The 22,575-nt window shown below is 43.4% G+C and overlaps 1 protein-coding gene across 1 annotated transcript; it reads left to right on the top strand.

The window, feature by feature from the left end:
• Window positions 1–4,016: 4,016 nt before the first annotated feature.
• ARPC3 (actin related protein 2/3 complex subunit 3) lies at window positions 4,017–22,545 on the top strand. Its single transcript, XM_033956791.1, has 7 exons — window positions 4,017–4,179; window positions 5,444–5,543; window positions 7,083–7,159; window positions 11,316–11,384; window positions 12,204–12,330; window positions 17,846–17,940; window positions 22,071–22,545. The coding sequence occupies exons 1-7, from the start codon at window positions 4,174–4,176 to the stop codon at window positions 22,131–22,133; spliced, it is 537 nt and encodes a 178-aa protein (XP_033812682.1). The 5' UTR covers window positions 4,017–4,173; the 3' UTR covers window positions 22,134–22,545.
• The last annotated feature ends 30 nt before the right edge of the window (window positions 22,546–22,575 follow it).

Below are 22,575 nucleotides of genomic sequence, written 5' to 3'. Positions count from 1 at the left end.
TCTGTCTAAACTCAGCTGAGAAGGGCATGCCTGCTCACCAATGGAAAAAGGAGCGTCTCCAACATGATTCTTTCTCTCCTGGACAGTAAGCCAGAGCCTTTTACATTCTGAAGAGGTCAGACTGATTATGACTCATCACAGGGATCTGTTCTTGGAATGATGCAAGCAACAGCTCTCCTTTGATTACCAGAGGTGAAGCTACGCACTGGCTGGATACAGTTTCACACTTGGTCTCTGTCTAGTCAGGAAGGCATAAGGAGACTGTTCACTGGAACCTTGTTTCTGGGCAGAGACTCTTCTCTTGACTGCCTTAGTCTCTTGGTAAGATGGCCTGGCTGACAGACAAGTAGCATATGAAATTCCAAGATGTACAGTAGTGAAAATGATTCTTAGCATTACTAGGCCCAAAAGCCTAAAAAATAAAAATAAAAAATGGTATAGCAAGCACAGCCCTACAAATCCTCTGGAATACTGACAAAACCATCTGGAGCCATGAAAATTATTCTGAGCAAACCCCTTGAAGTTCTGAGGACTGCTATCCGGAAGGGTCTTTAGTCAATGATGAGCTACACTGGTCATAAGATCACCCTGGCTCTTTCCAAAGGGGGGTCTGCTCAAGGTGACTTTGGAAGCGAAATCTCTGCCCATTGCTTAATCCAGAGCATTCTGCGGGTGGAGATAGAATAAGCAGACACCTTACTCAGGACTCTAATGATGTCATAAAGGGCATCTACCACATAGTCAATCCCTGCCAAAACTAACTGGGACCACACTTCATCTGTGCTGGAAAGCCTATGGACTCTGGTATGACAGGCTCACGCCACAAAAGAAGCCGTTGAGGCTGCCTTAAAACTCAAGACTAGGGCTTCAAACTGCTGCTTGAGAACTATGTCCACTTGGCAGTCCTGTGTATCCTTCAATACGACCCCCACCCACCCCCCACACACACACACTAGAGAGAGAAGTATGCTTGCTAACTTGTTTTACCAGTGAGTCCACCTTCGCCTGGATGAATAACTGCTGAAAATCAGGAGCCAAGGGACATAGACATGTCATTGTCTTTGCTCCCTTTAAGGAGCTCTCTGGGACCTCCCAATGCTCTGTAATAATAATAATAACAACTTTATTTTTGTATACCGCAGTACCATAACAGTTCAGAGCGGTTAACAGAGTAAGAGACTGTACATAGGCAGTGATGTTACAAATAAGTCAATCAGCTTAGCTTAGCAAGTCAGGAGTAGTCAGGAAATCCGGAGGCATGTCGGAGATACAAGGCAGGGTTACAAGGCGGGGAGGGAGTCAGAGAAATTTGTCAAAGAGATAGGTTTTGATTGATTTCCTGAAAGTTTGATAGGAGGGTGAGCTAGAAATGAAAGTGGTAAGACATTTATTCCATTTGCCTGCTTGGAATGCCAGGGATCTATCGAGGAATCTCTTGTAGACACAGCCCTTTAGGGACAGGAAGGTAAACAGGTGGGTATTACGAGTGCGAGTGAGGCCTGAACGTTCAAAGTGATCTGACAGGTAGATTGGAGATGAGCCTGTTAAGGTTTTGAAGCAGAGGCAAGCAAATTTGAAGATGATCCTTGCCTCCATCGGCAGCCAATGCAGTTTTTTGTAATAAGGGCTTACATGATCTGATTTTTTTGAAGTTGTAAATGAGGCGCACGGCAGCATTCTGAACGATTCTTAAAGAAATAAGATCTGGAGATGATGGGAAATATGACATCTGCACTTGTGAAGCATTCATAATCAAGCACGGCTCTGCCGCTACCTGAGGCGGTTCCAGATCTAATTCCTTCGGTGCTTCTGGAATAAATTCCAGTAACGCAGGTGCTTTGAAAAGGTGGTACACCATAGGATCTTCCACTGACTCAAGGGGAACTATTGCCGCCTGCCTTTCCGCCTCTGCCCGAGACTCAGAATCTCCTAGGAGAAAAGTTTCACTCTGGGACAGCAATGGCATAAAGTCCGATCTCCAGTCTCCCCAGTGATTATCAGACTGGTCCTCCGGTTCTTGTTTAGTGACTTCAGCTGTTGTAAACGCACTTGGAGGGATTATGTTCCCTTGCGCAGCCTCTATCGTTCCCGCAGCTGAGGAAGGAGACCCCCAAAAGTTTGAATAGGCTTACCATAACAAGTTTACAAAGCCCGGGGTAAATCCCTGAGTAGGCCTCCGAAGAAGCCCATTCGGGCCTCACTCTGTATTTTTCTGGGCTTTGCAGTATCCACGCACCTAAGTTTCACCTTCAATTCTTTCCCAGGATCCTGAAGGCTTCTTTCCTCCCCCCCCCAAACAAGGGGTTTTTAGTGCCCCCCTGCCTTTCTGGTGCCAGATGGGCCTAAGCCATTCTCTCATGTGGAACACTGCCGCTATTCAGTTAGCCAACCATCGCAAATCTGACATGAAATGGGGTATCACTGCTAGAAAAGTCCATCCCTAGTGATTTCTACTTAAATAGTGTGTGTGTGTTGGGGGTGGGGTGCAGGAAGGTGGAAGCTTTTTTAAATCACTGCTAAACCATGGTTACAGCAAAACGGCCTTAGGAAACCCACCCAGGGGTCAAACAATTCTGGGAAGGGGTTTGTGGAAGTAGGGGAAGTTAAATACAGCTCCAGTGTAGGCTGGATGCTGCAGAATGAAGACTTCAACGGCAGGACAACGGCAGAAAGATTGTGTCACTAATGCTGCCTGAATTGCATAGTTGCAGAAGGTACTGGGAAAAGGGGAGACTCAAAAAAGCTATATCTGACTCCAGGGGGGCTGGAGAGGAGAGAGAGGCTGTGCTGGGGGGTGGATGGGGCGGTTTAGGGGCAAGACTAGTAGGAGGCAGGACACTGTGGGTGGGGTCAGGTGTCCTCTTTTTTTTTTTTTTTACTTAACAAATATGGTAACCCTAACTTGGCCTTTCCCAGCAAATTCCTTTGGGTTTTAAATCTGTGATCTCTGACCTCCTTCCCTTTCTCCCCTCCCCCCCAACTCTTTTTGGAAATCTGATGTTTGGTCTTACCTATGAAAGAAACAAACAATTCAAAATCAGGCTCTTTTTTCCCCAAATAATGTTACGAACCCTGAAAGGATAATTTTGAATCTAGTAACATTAAACATGTCAGTCCTTTCTGGTCTTTCCCAGTAACGGCCACCACACCATTTCACTCAAAGGTGGAAGATACCGCATATGACCGCATGAAAAAACAAATGAATGGATAATATATGTTTGTGTTATATGGAATGATAATTGTATGGGGGGGGGATGGAATGGATGATTATGAACATGAGAAAGATGAATGTGCTTTTATTGTATTACTATGAGATTGCATTGGTTGTATTGCACTGCTGTAGTTTTTAAAATTAATAAAGAATCTAATCTAATCTAATCTAAACCTTAAGTTTATATACCGCATCATCTCCATGAGAATGGAGCTCGACACGGTTTACAAGAACTTAAAATAGTGGGTAGAGAAGAAGAAAAAGGATTACATGAACTTATGTGTAGAAGGGGGGAGAGAAAGGGGGGAAGGATAGAGCTACAATTTGCTGAAAAGCCAGGTTTTCATTTTTTTGCGGAATAACTGAAGGGAGCTCAGGTTCCGCAGCAGGGTGGTGAGGTGGTTCCAAAGACCTGTGATTTTGAAGAGAAGGGATTTTCCCAATTTGCCTGAATAGTGGATGCCGCTATATATATATATATATATATATATAAAAGAAAAAGCAAATGAATGAATGAACAAACTTATGGAAAAAGAAACCAAACTGAACAGTCATTACATGTACTGATATTTCCCAACATTTGCTTATTTCTGATCTGAAAGAAGAAAGGTTACCTTCGAAAGCTCACCATAAGATGCACTGAGTTAGTGCAATAAAAAAGGTATCACCTTATTTCCTTTGTTTTATTTCTTTTTACTACCAGTAAGACCCCACAATAGGAATTTCAAGAAGAGATTCTCCAAAACCAAAAGAGTTCCGTCACGCTTAAACCCTTTGCGTGAGAGCTGCCAAAAATTTCAGAGAGCGGCGTTCGGGCGCCGCCCGGTGGCCGCTCGCCGCACCGCAGGGCTCGCCGCTCACTTCCTGCCTAGGGTGCGGAGGTGGAAGCGCCGAGGCCGCCGCCGCTGCTCTGCCGAAACATTTCGTTTCCTGCCTTCGGAGGCGAGTTCGTAGCGATCAAAATGCCGGTAAGGTCCCGTCCAGCCTTTTGGCGCTGGCGCACGTCCAGGCTGGGGGCTTTCATGGGGGTCGTTGGCTGTAACGGAGCCGGGGACTGAAAATCAGGAAGTGGGATCGCGGGCCTGAACCGGGGCAGATTGGGAGAATTACAGGAGCCTGGGCCGGCTCAAGGGACAGCGGTGGCCCGAGCCAGCCTTTTGCATTTGTGCTCCCCCCCCCCTCCTGCAATTTGGTATCTGTACCCCCCCCCCTTTTTTCTGGACCAGGTGAGTCTCTGACTCGGGGCATGGATGATTAAGGGTGCCAAAATTGCATCTATCCCTCTAGAAGTCTGAAGGTAGACCGGGCTGGGATTGGTGCCCTTTATCACTGTCATCTGGTCCATAGGTTGAGCCGGCCCTGGCAGTATCTGAGTGTCTTTTTTAAAAATTATTATTCATTTTAAAGCCAAAAATAAGTGCAACATATTATACAGTCATTTACAGTTTAACAGCACTTAAATGAAATCAGAATTATATTCTATGGCAAATACATATATCATCCCCCCCCTTCTATTTATCCAAAAATTTGCACTCAAAATTGGAAAAAAAAAAATCTTCCCACCCACCCTGGACGTGTATTATCAAAGGGGAAAATCAACAACAAAACCCCCCAAACTGGCTTGTGATATAGTCTAGAATGATGCAGAACCGAAGAGGAATATGGTCCCATCTGAAGGGTTAATTTCCTTTCATGGGCAAATCTGTTGCTACCAAGTAGGTTAAGAAATGCAAAACGGAAGAGGATGTAGAAATCTTACTGTGCTAGGAAGTCTGGCCTATTTCTGCTCGTTTGCTAAGTTGGCCACTAGAGCTGTAGCTGCAGTTTGGATGTATGTAAGAATGTGATGATGCTCAGGGCTGGCTCAAAGAGGACTGTGGCTCCCTGGGCTATTTTTTTTTGCATGGGTGCTCCCCCCATCCCTGCAAATTGGTATCCATTCCCCCATGGTCTGGTATCTTTCCCCTCTCAAGTGTCCCCCTCTTGCTGGAGCAATGGGGTCCTAGCCCAGAGCACTGATGATAAAGGGTGCCAAAATCTCACTCCAGCATTTTTCCCTCTAGAAGTTTGAAGGTAGACCAGGCTGGATTTTGGTGCCTTTTATCATCAGTGTGCTGGGCCAGAGCCTCGCCTGGTCTATAGGTTGAACAGGCCCTGATGATGCTTCAGTTTTGTCTGTGTTCAAGTAAAGCTATTGAGAAATTGTATTTGCTCTGCTTGTGTGCACCACAGGCTTACCACTCCACCCTCATGGACTGTGATTCAAAGTTAATTGGTAATATGGCCTTGTTACCAATTCGAAGCCAGTTCAAAGGACCAGCGCCCAGGGAAAGTGAGTACAGGTTAAACTGTCATACCTTCTGAAGTGACTTGTTTCAAGTGCAAGACTGGTAAGCTGCCTTGAACTCGCCCAGGTAGATAGCACACAGGCTTTTGAATGCCACTCAGTATAGAGCTACCAGATAAGATAGCCTGCATTATACAAGTAGGCTAAGTTTAGGTTTGTGTTAACATAAATTCCTGGAACTTATTATTTAAAAGAGAATTCTATTAGCAATTTAACCTACTATGCAAGATCATAAATGTATTACAATCACAGTACAACCCCCCCCCCCCAAACTACAAAGAGTAGCCCCCCACTATCTTACAGATCCTGGAGGTCTAGTGATATACTTGGAGCAGAAGTGATGCCCTAGTTGTGACAGCCATTTTGGAATGGGCAGAAGTATTGGGGATCACTCCTACTCAAGCTACACCCCTAGACCAGCAGGGATTGTAAGATAGGCCTGGGGGGTGGGGGGTCCAGGATAAAGGCAACTCGTATTTGGGAGGGAGACAAACGGAACAAGACACACATTTTTGGCTTTCACCAAAAATGTGATAATCTTTAGCCAGAATTGAAAATGTGGCTGAAACCAGTCAGAAAAAAGATTTTGGGCTGGTTTCAGCATCATAACTGAAACCAGAGTCAAAATTCAGTTGGCTTCTACAGCAGACTATGCCACCTCCTTCAGCTTGATGTAAGCTTGGGCTGCCCGTAATGTGGAACCTAAGGCTGTTGTCATAATTGCATTGGTCTGCCCAGCACTGAATTGCCGAGTTGCAGTTCTGGTCATCTTCATAAAAAGAAACCCCTCTTCCATTTTTTTCAGTTAGCTTTTGGTTTAGACTCTCTTCCGGTAGATTACATTCATTGATTGAGAAAATTTCAGGCACTCCTCAAACAGAGAGTAAATATGATCAATATGTTGTTTGGTTGGATTTTATGTGTAATGTTGTACGATTGTATCTTCTGTGTGCTATCCTATAATTTTAGGGCATTTTTTTCTTCTTCTTTTATTGAATTTTTATATAAATGTAAATCGCTGAGAACTCTTGTAAGATTTGTGGCATATCAAATTTTAATCAACATACTGTGGGATTGCTAAGGAGATGCCATGTTTAAATGTTTTTTCTTCAGCTAGCACAGGGGTATCAAAGTCCCTCCTCGAGGGCCACAATCCAGTCGGGTTTTCAGGATTTCCCCAATGAATATGCATGAGATCTATTAGCATACAATGAAAGCAGTGCATGCAAATAGATCTCATACATATTCATTGAGGAAATCCTGAAAACCCGACTGGATTGCGGCCCTCGAGGAGGGACTTTGATACCCTTGAGCTAGCAGGAGAGTGCTGGGAAACATTTACTTAAGCAGTCTTCCCCCTATGAATTTCTCTCCTGGCAGGAAGCTGCCTCCCCTCCCTCTAATTACAAACAAATTATCTCCATAACTGGTACAGCCTCAGGCCTGCAGATACTCATGTATTCTAAATAGGCCCTGTTGCTGTAAAGTCTTTCTTCAGCTCAGTTTTCTTTCCTTCTTTTTCAGCCAAGGACATGGATATTATTGAAGAAGCCATTTACTATTTCAAAGCCAACGTCTTCTTCAAAAATTATGAAATTAAGGTAAGTTTTGCAAGACTCCTAAGTGCCATTACTACCTCCTGCTCATGCCGGCTGAGCCTGCCCTCTGATGTCACTTCCTGGTCCCGTGAACAGGAAGTGACATCAGAGGGAGGGTTGGAGCTAGTGTAAAAGGTGGGGGAGACCCTACTCGCTGGCAACAAATACAAGATGTGCAGAGAGGTGCCATCATCTCTCCTCTCTGCTCCCTTTTGCTTTCCAAGGCTGCAGGTGATCACTGGCCCCTAAATTCTATATATGGTACCCAAAGTTAGGGGCGCAGTTGGGCACTCAGCTACATAGTAGGCCCAGTTAAATGCATAACATAATTAATTAGCATTAAATTGGCAATAACTTCCTATAAATTGACATTAACAAGCACTACCTCCCTCCTTTGAGTATTGGAGAAATAAACTGCATGAACTGATGGGATGGGAGGCCCGGTTGGCTTCCTCCTCATCGCAGAAGTAGAGACTTTGTCACTATTTGGTCTCCTTATTTGGACATTTTACCTCCAAGGAGTTGGAGTCGCATCCTGAAAGTCAGCATCTATGAGACAAACTTGGTTTTTTCTTTTACATAGAGCATTTTGGACCCTTGTTCGTTTACAAAAGATAGATAGTTCTAAGTCTAATAGATGCTGGCACTGTCATGTTGAAGTCGGGACATTAGATCACCTTTTATTCTATTGTCCATTCATCTTATCATTCTGGAATCAATTTGGCCTCAAATCAATAGGATGTTGGAAAATCCGGTAGCCTTGACATATGATACTATTTTATTTGGCACAACTATGAGAGCAAGAAGTCAAATTTCGGCAAGCAACAACAAACTTCTGTTTATTTTAACTGGAATAGCAATGCAGCAAATAACATACAATTGGAAAAAACATGATATGTTAAACTACAATTTTTGGTGGAATTCTGTATGCCATATATACAAAATGGAACTCACCATTGCAACACAAAAAGGCTATGTGAGTAAATTTCAAAAAGTCTGGGGACCGTTAACAGATTTCTGTAATGAATGATTAACTTTTCCCATGATTAGATTTTTGATTAGAGGGAAATGGGGTGGGATTTTATTTCTGATTATTACATACTATATCAATATTAGAATGAATTTACAATAAAGTGGATTATATGTATTACTGATTGGGAGGGAGGGAGGGGTGAGGGATTATTATATTCAATAAGAATTATATAAATTTAGATTTCTTGTATAATATTATAACTTTATATAATATTAATTTTTTAAAGAAATGTTAAATTTGATGTTAATATGTGAGTTAATCAAGTGTGTATATTCAAGTTTCTAATGAGTTTATTTGAAACACTTGTTGTAACATAAGAAAATGAATAAAGATTTATAAACTGAAAGGACTTCAGCTGTTTCCAAACCCACCTGTCTGAACTTGGTTTCTTATGTGCTGTTTGATTTGGGGGCTGGGGCTGGGAGGGATTGAGGTGTGTGTGAGGGGGGTTTGCTGGGGGGGGGGGCGTGGGAGGGGGGGTTCTTTTTGTGGCCTTGCAGGACATAAGAGTCCAGTTCTCTTTGATGGGTATCTCTACTTGTAAAACAGTGTTTTTGTTGCCTGTCATATTGCCCTTGTTGTGTTTCTTTCCTTATTAATAAAAAACAGATTTCAAGTAACAAGCACTAACTGACACTAATTTGATGTACATGGAACAATTTTCTCCCCTATTCTGTAAGCAGCGTGCCTAACTTATCATGGGCAAATGCAAAAGATCTTTTACTCTTTCAAAAATGACAAAGGCTACGGGACACGATGAAGTTACAGGGAAATACTTTTAAAACCAATTGGAGGGAATATTTTTCACTCATAGAATGTGTGGTAATGGTGGTTAACATAGATGGGTTTTTAAAAGGCTTGGACAAGTTCCTGGAGGAAAAGTCCATAGTCTGCTATTGAGACAGACATAGGGAAAGCCACTGCTTGCCCTGGGATTGGTAATATGAAATGTTGCTACTCTTTGGGGTTCTGCTAGGTACTTGTGACCTGGATTGGCCACTGTTGGGAACAGGATACTGGGTTAATGGACCATTGGTCTGACCCAGTGTGGCTATTTTTATGTTAATGTTCTTTTGGGAAGGGCATGTTGGGGGCATAAGTGGTCATACCTAAAGTTTGCCTCCTAAACACAGACTTAACCATGGCATTCTAGAACAGATTTGTCACGCATCTCTGCTGTTATGGAATAGTATCCTAATGCTTAGTTTCTGGTGTCTAACTTTTAGTGACCTTTATTGAATTTACCTGTGACCTTGACTTTCATATGATTTGTGGCTGTTCCAGAATATGACTTGCTAGGCATCTCTCTTCTTAATCACAGTTTGTGGGGGTCTGTATTCCTGCCCACTGGCTACCCAGGGATCAGGGAGGGTTTTCTTATCCACAGTCTGTGTGGTCTGAAGAATACCTTCCTCGGGATCGGGGTGTCTTTTCTTATCCAAGGCCTGGGGGTCTGAATTCTTGCCTTCTGGCTGCCTGGGGATCAGGATGCACAGAGTGACTCTTCTCCAGACCTCGGACACTCTATTTTGTTTTTTTATCAGCATCTAGACCAGTGGTCTCAAACTCAAACGGGGCCACTTTGCGGGGCCACATTTTGGATTTGTAGGTACTTGGAGGGCCACAGAAAAAATAGTTAATGTCTTATTAAAGAAATGACAATTTTGCATGAGGTAAAACTCCTTTATAGTTTATAAAACTTTCCTTTAACAGTTAAAAGGAAAGATATATAAACTATAAAGAGTTTTACCTCATGCAAAATTGTCATTTCTTTAATAAGACATTAACTATTTTTTCTGCGGCCCTCCAAGTACTCTATTTTTTTCTGCAGCACTCACATTTAAAGTTCAATATCTTTTCTTTCTCAAAACTGGCACATTTCAATCACTAAATTGAAAATAAAATCATTTTCCTACCTTTGTTTGGTAATTTCATCAGTCTCTGGTTGCACTTTATTCTTCTGACTGCATCCAATACTTCTTCCCTTCTTTCAGCCTCCTGTATGCTTCCTCTCCTCCAGACCTCATTCCCTCCCCCAACTTTTTCTTTCTTTCTCTATGTCTGTCTTTCTCTGATTCCGTGCCCCATTTTTTGCTTTGTTTCTGGTTCCCTGTCCCCCCTCCTTCTTTCTTTCTTCCTTCCTTCCTTCCTCCGTGCCCCATTTTTTGCTTTTTTTTCTGGCTCCCTGTCCCCACCCCACCTTCTTTCTTTCTTTCTTTCTTCCTTCCTTCCTGCCCTCCCCCATGCCACCGCCGCCGCAGAATAGGCTGCTGCCCCTGCCGCTATCGGGAACAGGCCAAGATCTCCCTGCTTCTCTTCTGCATGGGGCCGACCAACTCTCGCTGCCTGACGTCAATTCTAACATCTGAAAGGACGTTCCGGGCAGCCAGGCAGCGATTGGCTAGCCAGAACGTCCTCTCGACGTCAGAATTGACATCGGGCCGCGAGATTTGGTTGGCCCCGCAGGGAAGAGAAGCAGGGAGATCAAGGAACACGATGTCGGCCTGATCCCCGATGGCAGCAGTGAGAAGGGAAGGGAAGCAGGTTGGGCACCACTTCTCTAGACGAGCCGCACTCTAGGGAGAACAGTGGACCGCCTCCCCCCCTGGTACGCCACTGGAGCAGCAGCGTGTCTGGCCGGCTCGTTCGTTCAAAGCTGCGGGTGGCGGCTCCTTGCGAGATCCATGCCTGCGTCTGAAGCCTCTCTGATGTTGTGACATCAGAGAGGCTCCCGATGCAGGAGTGGATAGCGCAAGGAGTCGCCAACCCGCGGCTTTGAACGAACGAGCCGGCTGCTGCTTCAAAAGGAAGAGAATGATCGCCTCCAGACCACGGGCCGCAAATAAAACCTGGAGAGCCACATGCGGCCCATGGGCCGCGTGTTTGAGACCGCTGATCTAGACAGTAGTGCATCTGAGGTCACCTCTTAATAGGCTTTTTATATAGACCAAAAAGGGGGGGCTATATTTTCTTTTTAGAATTGTTGCAGCAAAATAAATCTTTTGCTGGCTTTATTACACTGTTTTGTAGGACTGCATAAATGCTCAGCCAGCTCTTAGCTGATGTAAAACTGGATCACTTGAGGTAAACAACGTGAATCGAGCTCATTTTCTCTCTGTCTTGCAGAATGAGGCCGATAGGACTCTGATCTACATAACCCTCTACATCTCAGAGTGCTTAAAGAAATTGCAGAAGGTAAATCTTTACTGTCAAGTTACAGAAAAGCAAATATAGAATTTTTTTATATTCTGAGCATTGTTCAGAAAGGCATCAGTTGAGGAAAGGAAGTTATTTGCATCGGAGGCTGAGCAGGAGACGTGTATTTAGCTGTCTATCTCAGGTGTGAGGGTCGCTGCACTGCCAGACCCTGGTGAGTGATACCAAGGGGTTCACGTTTGGGGGGGTTTCCTTTTAGTCCTAAGCCAGCAAAGAGACCAAGTTATTCTATTTTAAGTGCATATAGGTGGCTTTTCAGTTGACTATGGAAGATGTTCCTGTTTCATATTTTCTTGTAATTCTGCTGTGTGACAGAAAAGCCTGTTAAATCTGCTGAACTTGCGTTTCTTTTCCTTATATATGAATCTCCATTCCTTCACTTGAGTTACTGCTCGTCAGTGTTTTCAGCCCTTTTACATAGTAACATAGTAACATAGTAGATGACGGCAGATAAAGACCCGAATGGTCCATCCAGTCTGCTCAACCTGATTCAATTTAAATTTTTTTATTTAAATTTTTTTATTTTTTTCTACTTTGATGTAAATATGGTAGAAATCCTTCCCACTTTTGAATCTAGAGCAAAATAAGGTGGAACTGGAGTTGGCTTTTGGCTGTTCGCAACTTTGAACAATTTGGTACTGAACCGCTTGTAACTCTGTTTAATTGATGTGAACCGCCTAGAACTCTTCTGGGTATGGCGGTATACAAAAATAAAGTTATTATTATTATTAATCTTTGTTTTGGAGTGGGGGGGGACAGAGGGAAAAACAGTTACGAGTCATTTATGTGTTTCCTCAGTGCAATTCCAGAGGCCAAGGAGAGAAAGAGATGTACTCGCTAGGAATCACAAACTTCCCGATCCCTGGAGAGCCAGGCTTCCCGCTCAACGCCATGTATGCAAAGCCTGCCAACAAACAGGAGGACGGTAAGCGGCTGAGCCTTTGGGAGCTTTCGTGCACACAGTTAATAACACAAGTCGAGTAGCTCGGATTTAGTAAATGCTGCTTTCTGGACAATTGGCCTCACTTAGCGTACCTGCTCACCAGGACTGGAAAAGTCATGATGAGGCTGGTAGTCAGCAGAATGGGCAGCGCATACCATATATACTTGAATATAAACTGAGATTTGGGGGCCAAAAAATTGACCTGTTGCAGGCCTCCCGATATATAATAATAATAAATTTATTCTCTCATACCGCCATTACCAAAAGTTCTAGGCGGTTTACACCATAAGAAACTGGACAGTCAGCGAAATACATTCATACCATGAAAATAAAATCGTACAATAAAAGTTAAAAATATGATTACAATCTTAAAAATACCCAACTAAGTGATAAATTTGTGAAATAGAGAAGACTTGACTAATTTTCGAAAAGAACAATAAGACATGGCTTGATGAATACATTCACCAAGCCAAAATTGCAGTTTACCTGCTTGAAACGCTAAGGTCCTGTCAAAAAAGGTCTTATATCGGACACCATTTGGCTTGGGATAGGCAAATAAGTGAGAACTTCTTGTATTCCTTGATGGTCTATATAACTCAAAGTGAGGGGAAAGATAAACTGGAGACAATCCTGATATCAACTTAAAACAAATACAATAGTGGCAAAAGGATGGAAATTGTTGAGCAGTTTCAGTTCAAAAGGGTGAAAAGATTTACACACCTAAAAAGACAAAGTATGAGGGTTGGAGAAAGCCTATAGAGAGCAGCAGTTACAATACCAAACACTCATTTTTTAAAAATACAGTGGTACCTTGGTTTGCGAGCATAATTCGTTCCAGAAGCATGCTCGTAATCCAAAGCGCTCGTATATCAAAGCAAATTTCCCATAGGAATGAATGGAAACTCGGACGATTCGTTTCATATCCCAATTAATTACCAGAGTTGTATCTTTAGCGACGCCTCCGCTGCTACCTCGGTCATGGACCTATCCGAGTGGCTCCTCCAGCTCTCTCGGGGAGGACTCTGCCGCTGTTCGCCGCCTCTCTAGGCGGACGACGAAGGTGTCTCTCCCGTGAAGGACCCCCCAGCGCCCGGACTCCTCGTCGCTCTCTGTATCCCAGTCCGCCATTGCGTCCATGCCCTCGGCTAAGCTCCACCCCCCTTTGATTGCACTTCCTGTTTTCGGCAGAGCTAGATGCGGCGTGGGCAAGGCGGTGGTGCCGGTGTGGGTTGGTGGTGTCCGCTGGCGGTAAGGGTTTGGGGGTGGGCCGCACTCGTTTATCGAGTCAGCGCTCATTTTGCAAGTTAAAGTTTGCTCGAGTGTTTTGCTCGTCTCGCAAACCACGGTTTGACTGTATAATGTAATATTTATGCTTCGATCCAAAACACTTTATCTGTTATTATCTACTGTGCTACCAGGGTTGTGGAGTCACTGGGACACATTCGGAAATCGTGGCTTACCTTCAGGACCCAAAGTATTGTGGCAAATGGTAGAAACAGTGAAATGGGCAGTTTTTGTTCCTGGTGTCTCTCAAGCCCCAACCGCATGAACGTCCTGAGGTGCCCCCTTCATCTCTTAATCACCCACTGTCAGAACAAGCAGGTTCCTGCTCACTGCCCCATACTGCAGTCCTTTGGCTGGTAATAAATCCGTCTGCAAGTAAAACTGAAAATAAAAAAGGGAACCAAGCTCTCAGTCCTGTCACCCAAAGCTACTTTAGAGAAGTACCAGCAAAGCTGTTCTGCAAAAGAAATGAGTAAAAACCACTAGGAAGCTTATTTTTGTCTTCTTTCTGCCTTTAATCTAGTGCAGGGGTGTCAAAGTCTCTCCTCGAGGGCCGCAATCCAGTCAGGTTTTCAGGATTTCTCCAATGAATATGCATGAGATCTATTAGCATACAATGAAAACTGCATGCAAATAGATCTCATGCATATTCATTGGGGAAATCCTGAAAACCCGATTGGATTGCGGCCCTCGAGGAGGGACTTTGACACCCCTGATCTAGTGCCTGACACAAAATAAATATATCAGGTGTTAAAAAATGGCCCCTTCAGCCAGACTTTCATATAAAAACAGTTGAATGTATATGTTTATCTTTTTAATCTATTGTTTGTATGTACGGCTAAGCTGTAATTAAGATGACATTGTATCTTTTATTTGATATAAGAACATAAGCAGTGCCTCCGCTGGGTCAGACCTGAGGTCCATCGTGCCCAGCAGTCCGCTCATGCGGCGGCCCAACAGATCCAGGACCTCTATCTCTACCCCTCTATCCCCTTTTCCAGCAGGAAATTGTCCAATCCTTTCTTGAACCCCAGTACCGTACTCTGCCCTATTACGCCCTCTGGAAGTGCAATCGAGGTGTCCACCACACATTGGGTAAAGAAGAACCTCCTAGCATTCGTTTTGAATCTGTCCCCTTTCAACTTTTTCAAGTGCCCTCTTGTTCTTTTATTTTTCGAAAGTTTGAAGAATCTGTCCCTCTCCACTCTCTCTATGCCCTTCATGATCTTGTAAGTCTCTATCATATTCCCTCTAAGTCTCCTCTTCTCCAGGGAAAAGAGTCCCAGTTTCTCCAATCTCTCAGCGTATGAAAGGTTTTCCTTTTATCCTTGAGTACCTGATTGTAAAACCGCTTAGATAACCTTGATAGGCGGTATATAAAAAACCTAATAAACTTGAAACTTAAACTTGAAACTTGAACCCTCTCGCGTAACACCATATCCTTCTTAAGGTACGGCGACCAATATTGGATTTTATATATTGATATTTTGATTTTATATCCCACTCTGTCATATTATTGAAGGGTGGTTTATCAAAACTTTTTAACTACAAGGGATGATCAGTAGTTTTATCTACCTCAGTAGGAAAGAAAAGAATTTTCAAAAACTTTTTTGTTTTATTTTTCAGTATAGTTTCCTGATAGCTCCATATACTTCATTCACTTTTCCTGCAATGACTTTTAATCTATTTGAAAAGAATTCTTCTGTTTGACCTTCAAACCAGGACGTCACAGCTCCCTTGACGTCTTCATCACTTGAAAACCTGCTGTCTATGGCGAGATTTCTTCAAAACTCAGAACAGGAAATATTCCAGGGGAGTCAGGTCAGCTGCTGAAACCCATGCTCTCAGATGGCAGCCTGTGGTTGTCACGAATTGCGCACTGGTGCATTGTCGTGAAGAAGCAGCACGCCTGCTGTGAGTTTTCCTTGCCTTTTCTCCTTGATTGACTCCCACAAAAGTGGCTATGATTGTCTTGTGTGGAATGAACTCCAGAAGCAAAAGTCCTTTATCCCAGAAATTGCCATGACTTTGCCTGCAGATTTTTCTGTCTTGAACTTTTTAGGGGTGGGAGATGACTTGTGCTTCCACTGTATTGATTCCATTTTGGACTCAGAATCTTCTATTTCTGCATCACACATACCTAAGCAGGCTCAAGACGACTTACAAAGAGAAGTGAGAGGAGTGGAGAGAGAAGGGAGGAGAAAAGGGGGAACATTTGGGCAGGGAAAGATCTGAGATGTTCAAGTGTCAAAGAGGTTGGTGATGGATCTCTGTGATGGAACCCCAAAATCATCTCATCTTTAGTCGCCAAATGATGAAAAAATTCATTGTCTTCATGGAGCATCTCCAAGTTCTCCTGACAACACTGGAGCCTCATGACCTTCTGACATGGCATTGGCATTCTTGGAACCTATCTAGCACTAACCTTGGATATGCCCAACTTCTTATGAATTATTTTTCAAACTGTACCTGCCAAGATACCATTTCTTCAGCTATTCAGGAAACCTTAATTTGTCTGTCTGACAAAATTAAATCCTCTTGACTCTCTTGCACATATCTGTGGAAGTTGCTTCCACAGGCCGTCCAGCGTGAGGGTCATCTTCAGTAGATTCTCTACCCCACTTAAACTGCTTGCTCCAAATTTTACTTTGTAGAATGATGGGGCAGAGTCACCATAAACTGCAGTTGTCAGTTCATGGATCTCCTTTGGCTTTTTTCCCTTCTTTTGTAAGAAATGTTATCACTAAACGGTGCTCCAAATCTAGCAGTTTCTTAATTGATTTGCACGAGGACTCTCTTGACATCCTGTCTTTTGGAATGTTAGACTTGCACTGAGCTACAGTTATGCATGAGTAACCTTGAGACATGTCACAACACTTGCTACATTCTTTCATACCCAGGTAGATAAATTATAGAATGCTCCTCGTATTACACTGTTAAACTATAATGGAAGCATGCATGCATGCAAATTCCTCTCTTGCATATTCAGTGTGGTCATCCTGAAAACCCGACTGGCTAGGTGTGCCTGCAAGAGAGTTGAGAAGTAGAGAATGACACGGGGAAAAAATCTGTCCCCATCACCGGACCACCGTCCCCTTCACCTCCACGTCCTTGAACCCGCCATCCCCTTCACCGCCCCGTCCCCATCCATGCAGAATCCACTCTTCTCTCTCGCCACCTCACCGCCCTTCAGTGGCCCGAGAATCTCCCTCCCTCCCCCTTACCTTCGTGGCGTAAAGAAACTTAAGGGAGGGAAGGCGTGCGGTCACTGATCGCACGCAGCCCCTTCCCTCCCTCTGGCCAAATCTATCTCCCTCCCCCCTTACCTTTGCGGTGCTTTAGAAAAGAAACTGAAGCTGGCGAAGCCTGCCTGTGCCGCCCTGCAGTCGTGCGTGTGTGGGCGGAGCTTCTTCTCTGATGCAACTGGAAGTTGTGTCAGAGGAGAAGCTTCCGCCCACACACACACGTGATTGCAGGGCGGCACAGGCAGGCTTTTCCGGCTTCAGTTTCTTTTCTAAAGCGCTGCAAAGGTAAGGTAAGGGAGAGGGAGATAGATTTGGCCGGAGGTAGGGAGGGGGCTGTGTGCGATCGGTGATCGCGTGCCTTCCCTCCCTTAACTGCAGAGACAAGGCCATTCTCTGCTCCACGGGGCAGTGGATGGCCTTATCCCCGTGCCCGCAGTGAGTACTGTTTCCCCCCCCACACACACTGTTTCCCCCCACTGCCACCGTGTCATTCTCTATTGAGAAGCACTGCCCTGCAGAACCACTTCCTGTATAGGAGATTTCTGTGTTGATCTTTGTAGGATGGGGATTGTGTGTGTGTCTAAATATATCCACATGTACCTGTAGCCTGGTAGCTCCTCTCCCTATAATCATGCCACAAAGTGCTTTGGCAATAACATGACATTTATAGAAGTCCCTTTGTGCACCCGAATAAGAAGTAAAGGTTGAAATGTCTCTAACATAAAGCACAGCTTCCTTGAAACACACACCATGTATGTTAATATGGTAGCAGAAGCAAAGTGTCTCTCTGAAAACAATGCTACATACTTCTGCTTTTCCCTAAAGGCACATCTCAGATTCTTCTGGTGGGGCTGAGCATATGCACAGTACGTGAGATTTTTTTCTCTCCCCCAATACATGTATGTAAATCATGCAGCACCTTTGAGTATCCAGTAGTGATTCTTGGTCTCCATATTTGTGTCTCGCAGAAGTGATGCGGGCATACTTACAGCAGCTCAGACAGGAAACTGGCCTCAGGTTATGTGAGAAAGTATTCGATCCTCAGAGCGACAAACCCAGCAAGGTAAGCAGAAGCCTGTTTCATGCATTGTACATTTCTCACTGGGGCACTGCAGGGACTTAGGTGATGTGCCAGGGTCTGTAACCCCCTACAGAAAACTGTGCAGTAACTGTACGACCACTCAAAGCATTTTATTGCTATTTAATTAGCTTGTACTCTAGAGTCTGAAGGTTAGTGACAGGAACTTGAGCAGAGTACATGGAAGAGTGCAACACTCATTTTGGGTGTATAGTACTCCCCCGGTATTCCATTCCATGGAACCCCCGCGAATGTCGAAAAACCGCAAATACGGTTTTTAGACAGGAGAGGGCAGCTGGAGAGACAGGAGAGAGAAGCTGGAGCGCCGTCGAGTGAAGGAAATCACTTGCGGTATGCTCCGACCGACTCTTCCTGTACTAAAGTCAGGCCTCACCAATCAGGAGCTGCGTGTTAAAGCAGCTCCTGATTGGTGAGGCCCGACTTTAGTACAGGAAGAGGCGGTTGGAGCATACAGCAAGTGATTTCCTTCACTCGCTGGCACTCCGGCTGCCTTTTCCAGCCTCCCCTTCGCGGTCGAAAAATACCACGAATGGCCGGGATCACAAACTGCAAATTCGGGGGGGGGGGGGGGTAGCACTGTATTGGAATTGCAGGAGTATTCAAAAAAGCTGCAGAATATTTAAAACACCTTCATTGTCCTGCACTGGTACAGCTGGACCAAAAGTATGGGTGTTCTTAAAAATCATTTTAATCTTGCTTTCCCCTCCCGTTTGATTAATTTTATCAGCTGACATGTTGGTAAGGCAGAAGGCTAGGGTGATGCTGTCCTGCCATTGGCCAGTGTCTTAGATGTTGATTGATAAAAAAAATATAGCACATGATCACATGATGTTGTCTGTCCTATCATCATGCTTAAACCCTCAGTGTAATTTCTGGAAAAAAAATAGGTTTGGGATCTCACTATGGGGCCATTAGTATTTACTAAAGCTTGATGTGTGCTAAGTGCCACGTGGCCTGTTACTGGCTCTCCCAGAGCATCCCAATCAGTATAAACTCCATTGGATCTGTAACCTCAACAATTTAAACTTTCCCTCCCTTCCAAGAAAGGAATTAAAGGAATCAAGAATTCAGCCTCTCTTTGACTTTTAAATTCTCCCAATTATGGAATGATCTTCCTTTGATTTTAAGGTGTCTTAGTTCCTTCCAATCTTTTCGTAAATCCTTGAATACTTTTCTATTTGCTAAACACTTTGAAAATTAATTTCTATGTATTTTAGCATTTTTAAAAAATTAATTTATTGTTAACCGTGTCGAGCTTCCCATAGTTTAGTAATAATAATAATAATAATTTTATTTCTTATATACCGCTAAAGCCATAGTAGTTCGAGGCGGTTTACAACGAAGAAGGGCTGGACAATCAGCGAAAATGGTACAATGTTACAATTAGATAAAATTAGGTGATAGAGAAAAAAATGGTACAACAGAGAGAAAAAATGGTACAAACAGAAAGAAAGATGGGTACAATTATGGCAATGAAATGGTACAGTGAAGAAGGTCAAGACAATCTGCGTAAGGGACATATAGAGATAGAGGGCCAGGGTGGGCATAGGGTCTTAGGGTATGAATCGGGTGAAAAGATTAGTTTTTAGTAGTTTCCTGAAGTTTAAGTAGGATGAAGAGCGTGAGATGATGTGGGCCAGCCAGTTATTGTGATGAAAAAGGCCTGAATTTACAGCCGCACGGGAAAGTTGCTTCTTTAATTCAAACTCAAAACAAAGAAAATAAATAAACTTACAATTCAGTTGCTTTTTAGGAATCTTGCTTTCTGCAAACAGTCCAACACTACCAGGCGTCCCAGGGATTAGAATAGGTAGGAGTGTATTCAACACCTGTTGAAGATAATGTTGTACTTCAGAACTTAGCACTACTTAAGCTATATTAAGAGACCAGCAGCTCCAAAGGTACAAATACAGATGGAGAACAATACTTTTCCTATGGCCATAATGGCTGCCTAAAATGGAGTTTCCCCTGAATTCAGATCAGACAGGAGAGAAGCAGAAAGGATGGGGGGGGTGTTTAGCCCTAAAAGAATAAAGCAGCAAACACTGACAGCTGGCCTTAAAGATACAGATATTTATTTACATACATCAATACAAGCAACCTTCTCCCAGGAATGTTGAGGCAGAACATGGCCCATAGATATAAAATAGGATATACAGTGTTTAGCGCATGCTCAGCTCTAGTAAAAAGACCCCTTTATGTCTCTCCATTAATAAAATATTGTTTTTTGATGTCCTATCCACCCCAATTTATAAGACGGTCCTTTTATGACGATGCAGTAGTAAATGGCTTAGCATAGTGGTCTCAAACTCAAACCCTTTGCAGGGCCAGATTTTGGATTTGTAGGTACTTGGAGGGTCTCAGAAAAAATAGTTAATGTCTTATTAAAGAAATTACAATTTTGCATAAGATAAAAAACTCTTTATAGTTTATAAATCTTTCTTTTTGGCTAAGTCTTAATAATAATATTATTGTCATTTATAGCTAAAGAGACATATGATCAAGAAACGGTTTTATTTTACTTTTGTGATTATGATAAACATACTGAGGGCCTCAAAATAGTACCTGGTGGACTGCTTGTGGCCCCTGGGCTGCAAGTTTGAGACGACTGGCTTAGCGCAACTTTCCCGTGCGGCTGTAAATTCAGGCCTTTTTCAGGGGCTGCTTACTCATGCTAACGTGGAGCCCTTAACAGCTCATATTTAGGACAGATTAACAAGTCGGCATTATTTAATGCCAGTGCACTAGCTGAATAGTGCATCCTCCCAAAAGCAATGTAAAAAAAAAATAAAAAAAAATTTTGTGATTGTCTCTTGCAAATGGCAAAACTAATGCAAAACATGAACACGTTCTGCGTTAGGCCATTTTTCCCACATTAACCCCCTCTTTTACGAACGCATGGCGTGGGTTTTAGTGCTGGCAGCGGCAGTAACTGCTCCGATGCTCTTAGGAATTCTAGGAGAGTCGGAACATTTACCGCCGCTGCCGGCGCTAAAACCCGGGCTATGCATTTGTAAAAGAGGGGATAAGTGTGTGTTTAGTGCTTAACATGGTTTAGTAAAAAAGATCCCTAGGTCTACCTTATTTTTGTACTTCTCGCCTTGGGCAAGAAAAGGAATATCTTTTCCCACACAAAATCATATCTGGGCAGCCACACTTTTTAAGATAACAACTTGGCTAAAATCTTGCATTCATTGTTTTCTGGGAGATAGCTAGGAGGTGCAGTGCTCTGAGACACCTCAGGGTGTCACTGTTCTGTCCATGTCCACCTCAGCCAGGAGAAGACCCAGGTGTTCCTACCACAATGCAGCGTACATACCCCTGGATTCTCTATACTGCGGCCAAAGTTGCACATGCAAATGTGTGCGCATTATCGATTTGCACATGCAACTTGTTAACAAGCCAATCCATACTAATCACCAATTAACAAGCAGTTATTGCACTAATTAGAATATACGCACACAACATTTGAAGCATAGTTTATAAAGTGGTGAGCGTAAATTCTAGTGTGTGGATCTCAAAAGGGGCATGGGTGGGTCATGGATGTTCCTAAGTTAGAGGCACTGTTGTAGAATATGCCCGATATGCACACAACTTAGGTGCAAGTATTTAGGCCTGGTTTTTACTGGCATAAAGACCTGCACCTAAATGTTAATTGCACGGATGGGCACTATGCGTAATTCTATAAACCGCACCTAACTCCATAAGCAGTTTATAGAATCGCTCTAAGCGCTGACCCTTTTGGCACCAAATGTTTAGTCGACATAAATAGGACCCGTCCAAACTCCATCGGGCACCAAAGGGAACCCGGGAGTCATAAACAAATTCCAACAGTCCTAAAAGGGGGAACCGAATTAGTCTTACCACACTGCTGGAGACTGAGAAAGACTGGATGGGAAGGGAGAGCCTCACCTAATATACAAGTTTTGGTCTCAGTCTCCACCTGCTGGTCACAGTAAGATATGACCCATCTGTGAAGATTAACTATACCGGTCTTTATCAGGCGACACAGATTTACTCCTTATTGGGTTAAAAGCATGTGTTGGTTTGGGATTGCCATGTGTGCTCAATGTTGTTTTTTATCTCTTTGCTAGTGGTGGACCTGCTTTGTGAAGAGGCAGTTCATGAACAAATCGCTCTCTGGACCTGGCCAGTGACCCTCTGTGCACTTGCAAAAACAAAAGATAGTTTTTGCCTTTGTTTCATATATGTTTTATACGAGGAACCTGATTCCGTTGGACCTCTTCTTGAGGGAAAATAGGGGTAAAAGATCCCTTTTGATCTTTGTGCATAACTATGTTAAGCTGGCGCTTGAATTAAAAAAAAAAATTTAAAATTAATTCTATGTTATGTATCTAAACTATATGTTGAATTTCTTGTCAGAGTTGCTAGCTAAAATTTATTGTTGAATTTTCCAGAAAATACTTCAGAAGTGAGCAGGTACCACACTGGCTGGAGTACCTCTATTTGGCAGGAAATGTTGTGCTGTGTTGCTCAATGTTGAACTCTTTCTTTATTTCAATAAATTAAAAAAAATAAAATAAAATACATGTCTTTAAGCGATAAGCACTTGGTTCAGTGGGTTATTAGCGTATCTTA

This window comes from Geotrypetes seraphini, chromosome 8, assembly GCF_902459505.1.
Source record: "Geotrypetes seraphini chromosome 8, aGeoSer1.1, whole genome shotgun sequence".
Lineage (NCBI taxonomy): Eukaryota > Metazoa > Chordata > Amphibia > Gymnophiona > Dermophiidae > Geotrypetes > Geotrypetes seraphini.
Note: the sequence above shows the minus strand (reverse complement) of the source record. Positions and strands in the feature narration are given on the sequence as shown.

Coding starts and splice junctions, on each gene's coding strand:
- ARPC3 (XM_033956791.1), top strand. Junction 5,544..7,082: donor AGGACCAGCGCCCAGGGAAA/GTGAGTACAGGT, acceptor CTTCTTTTTCAG/CCAAGGACATGGATATTATT. Junction 7,160..11,315: donor TCAAAAATTATGAAATTAAG/GTAAGTTTTGCA, acceptor TCTGTCTTGCAG/AATGAGGCCGATAGGACTCT.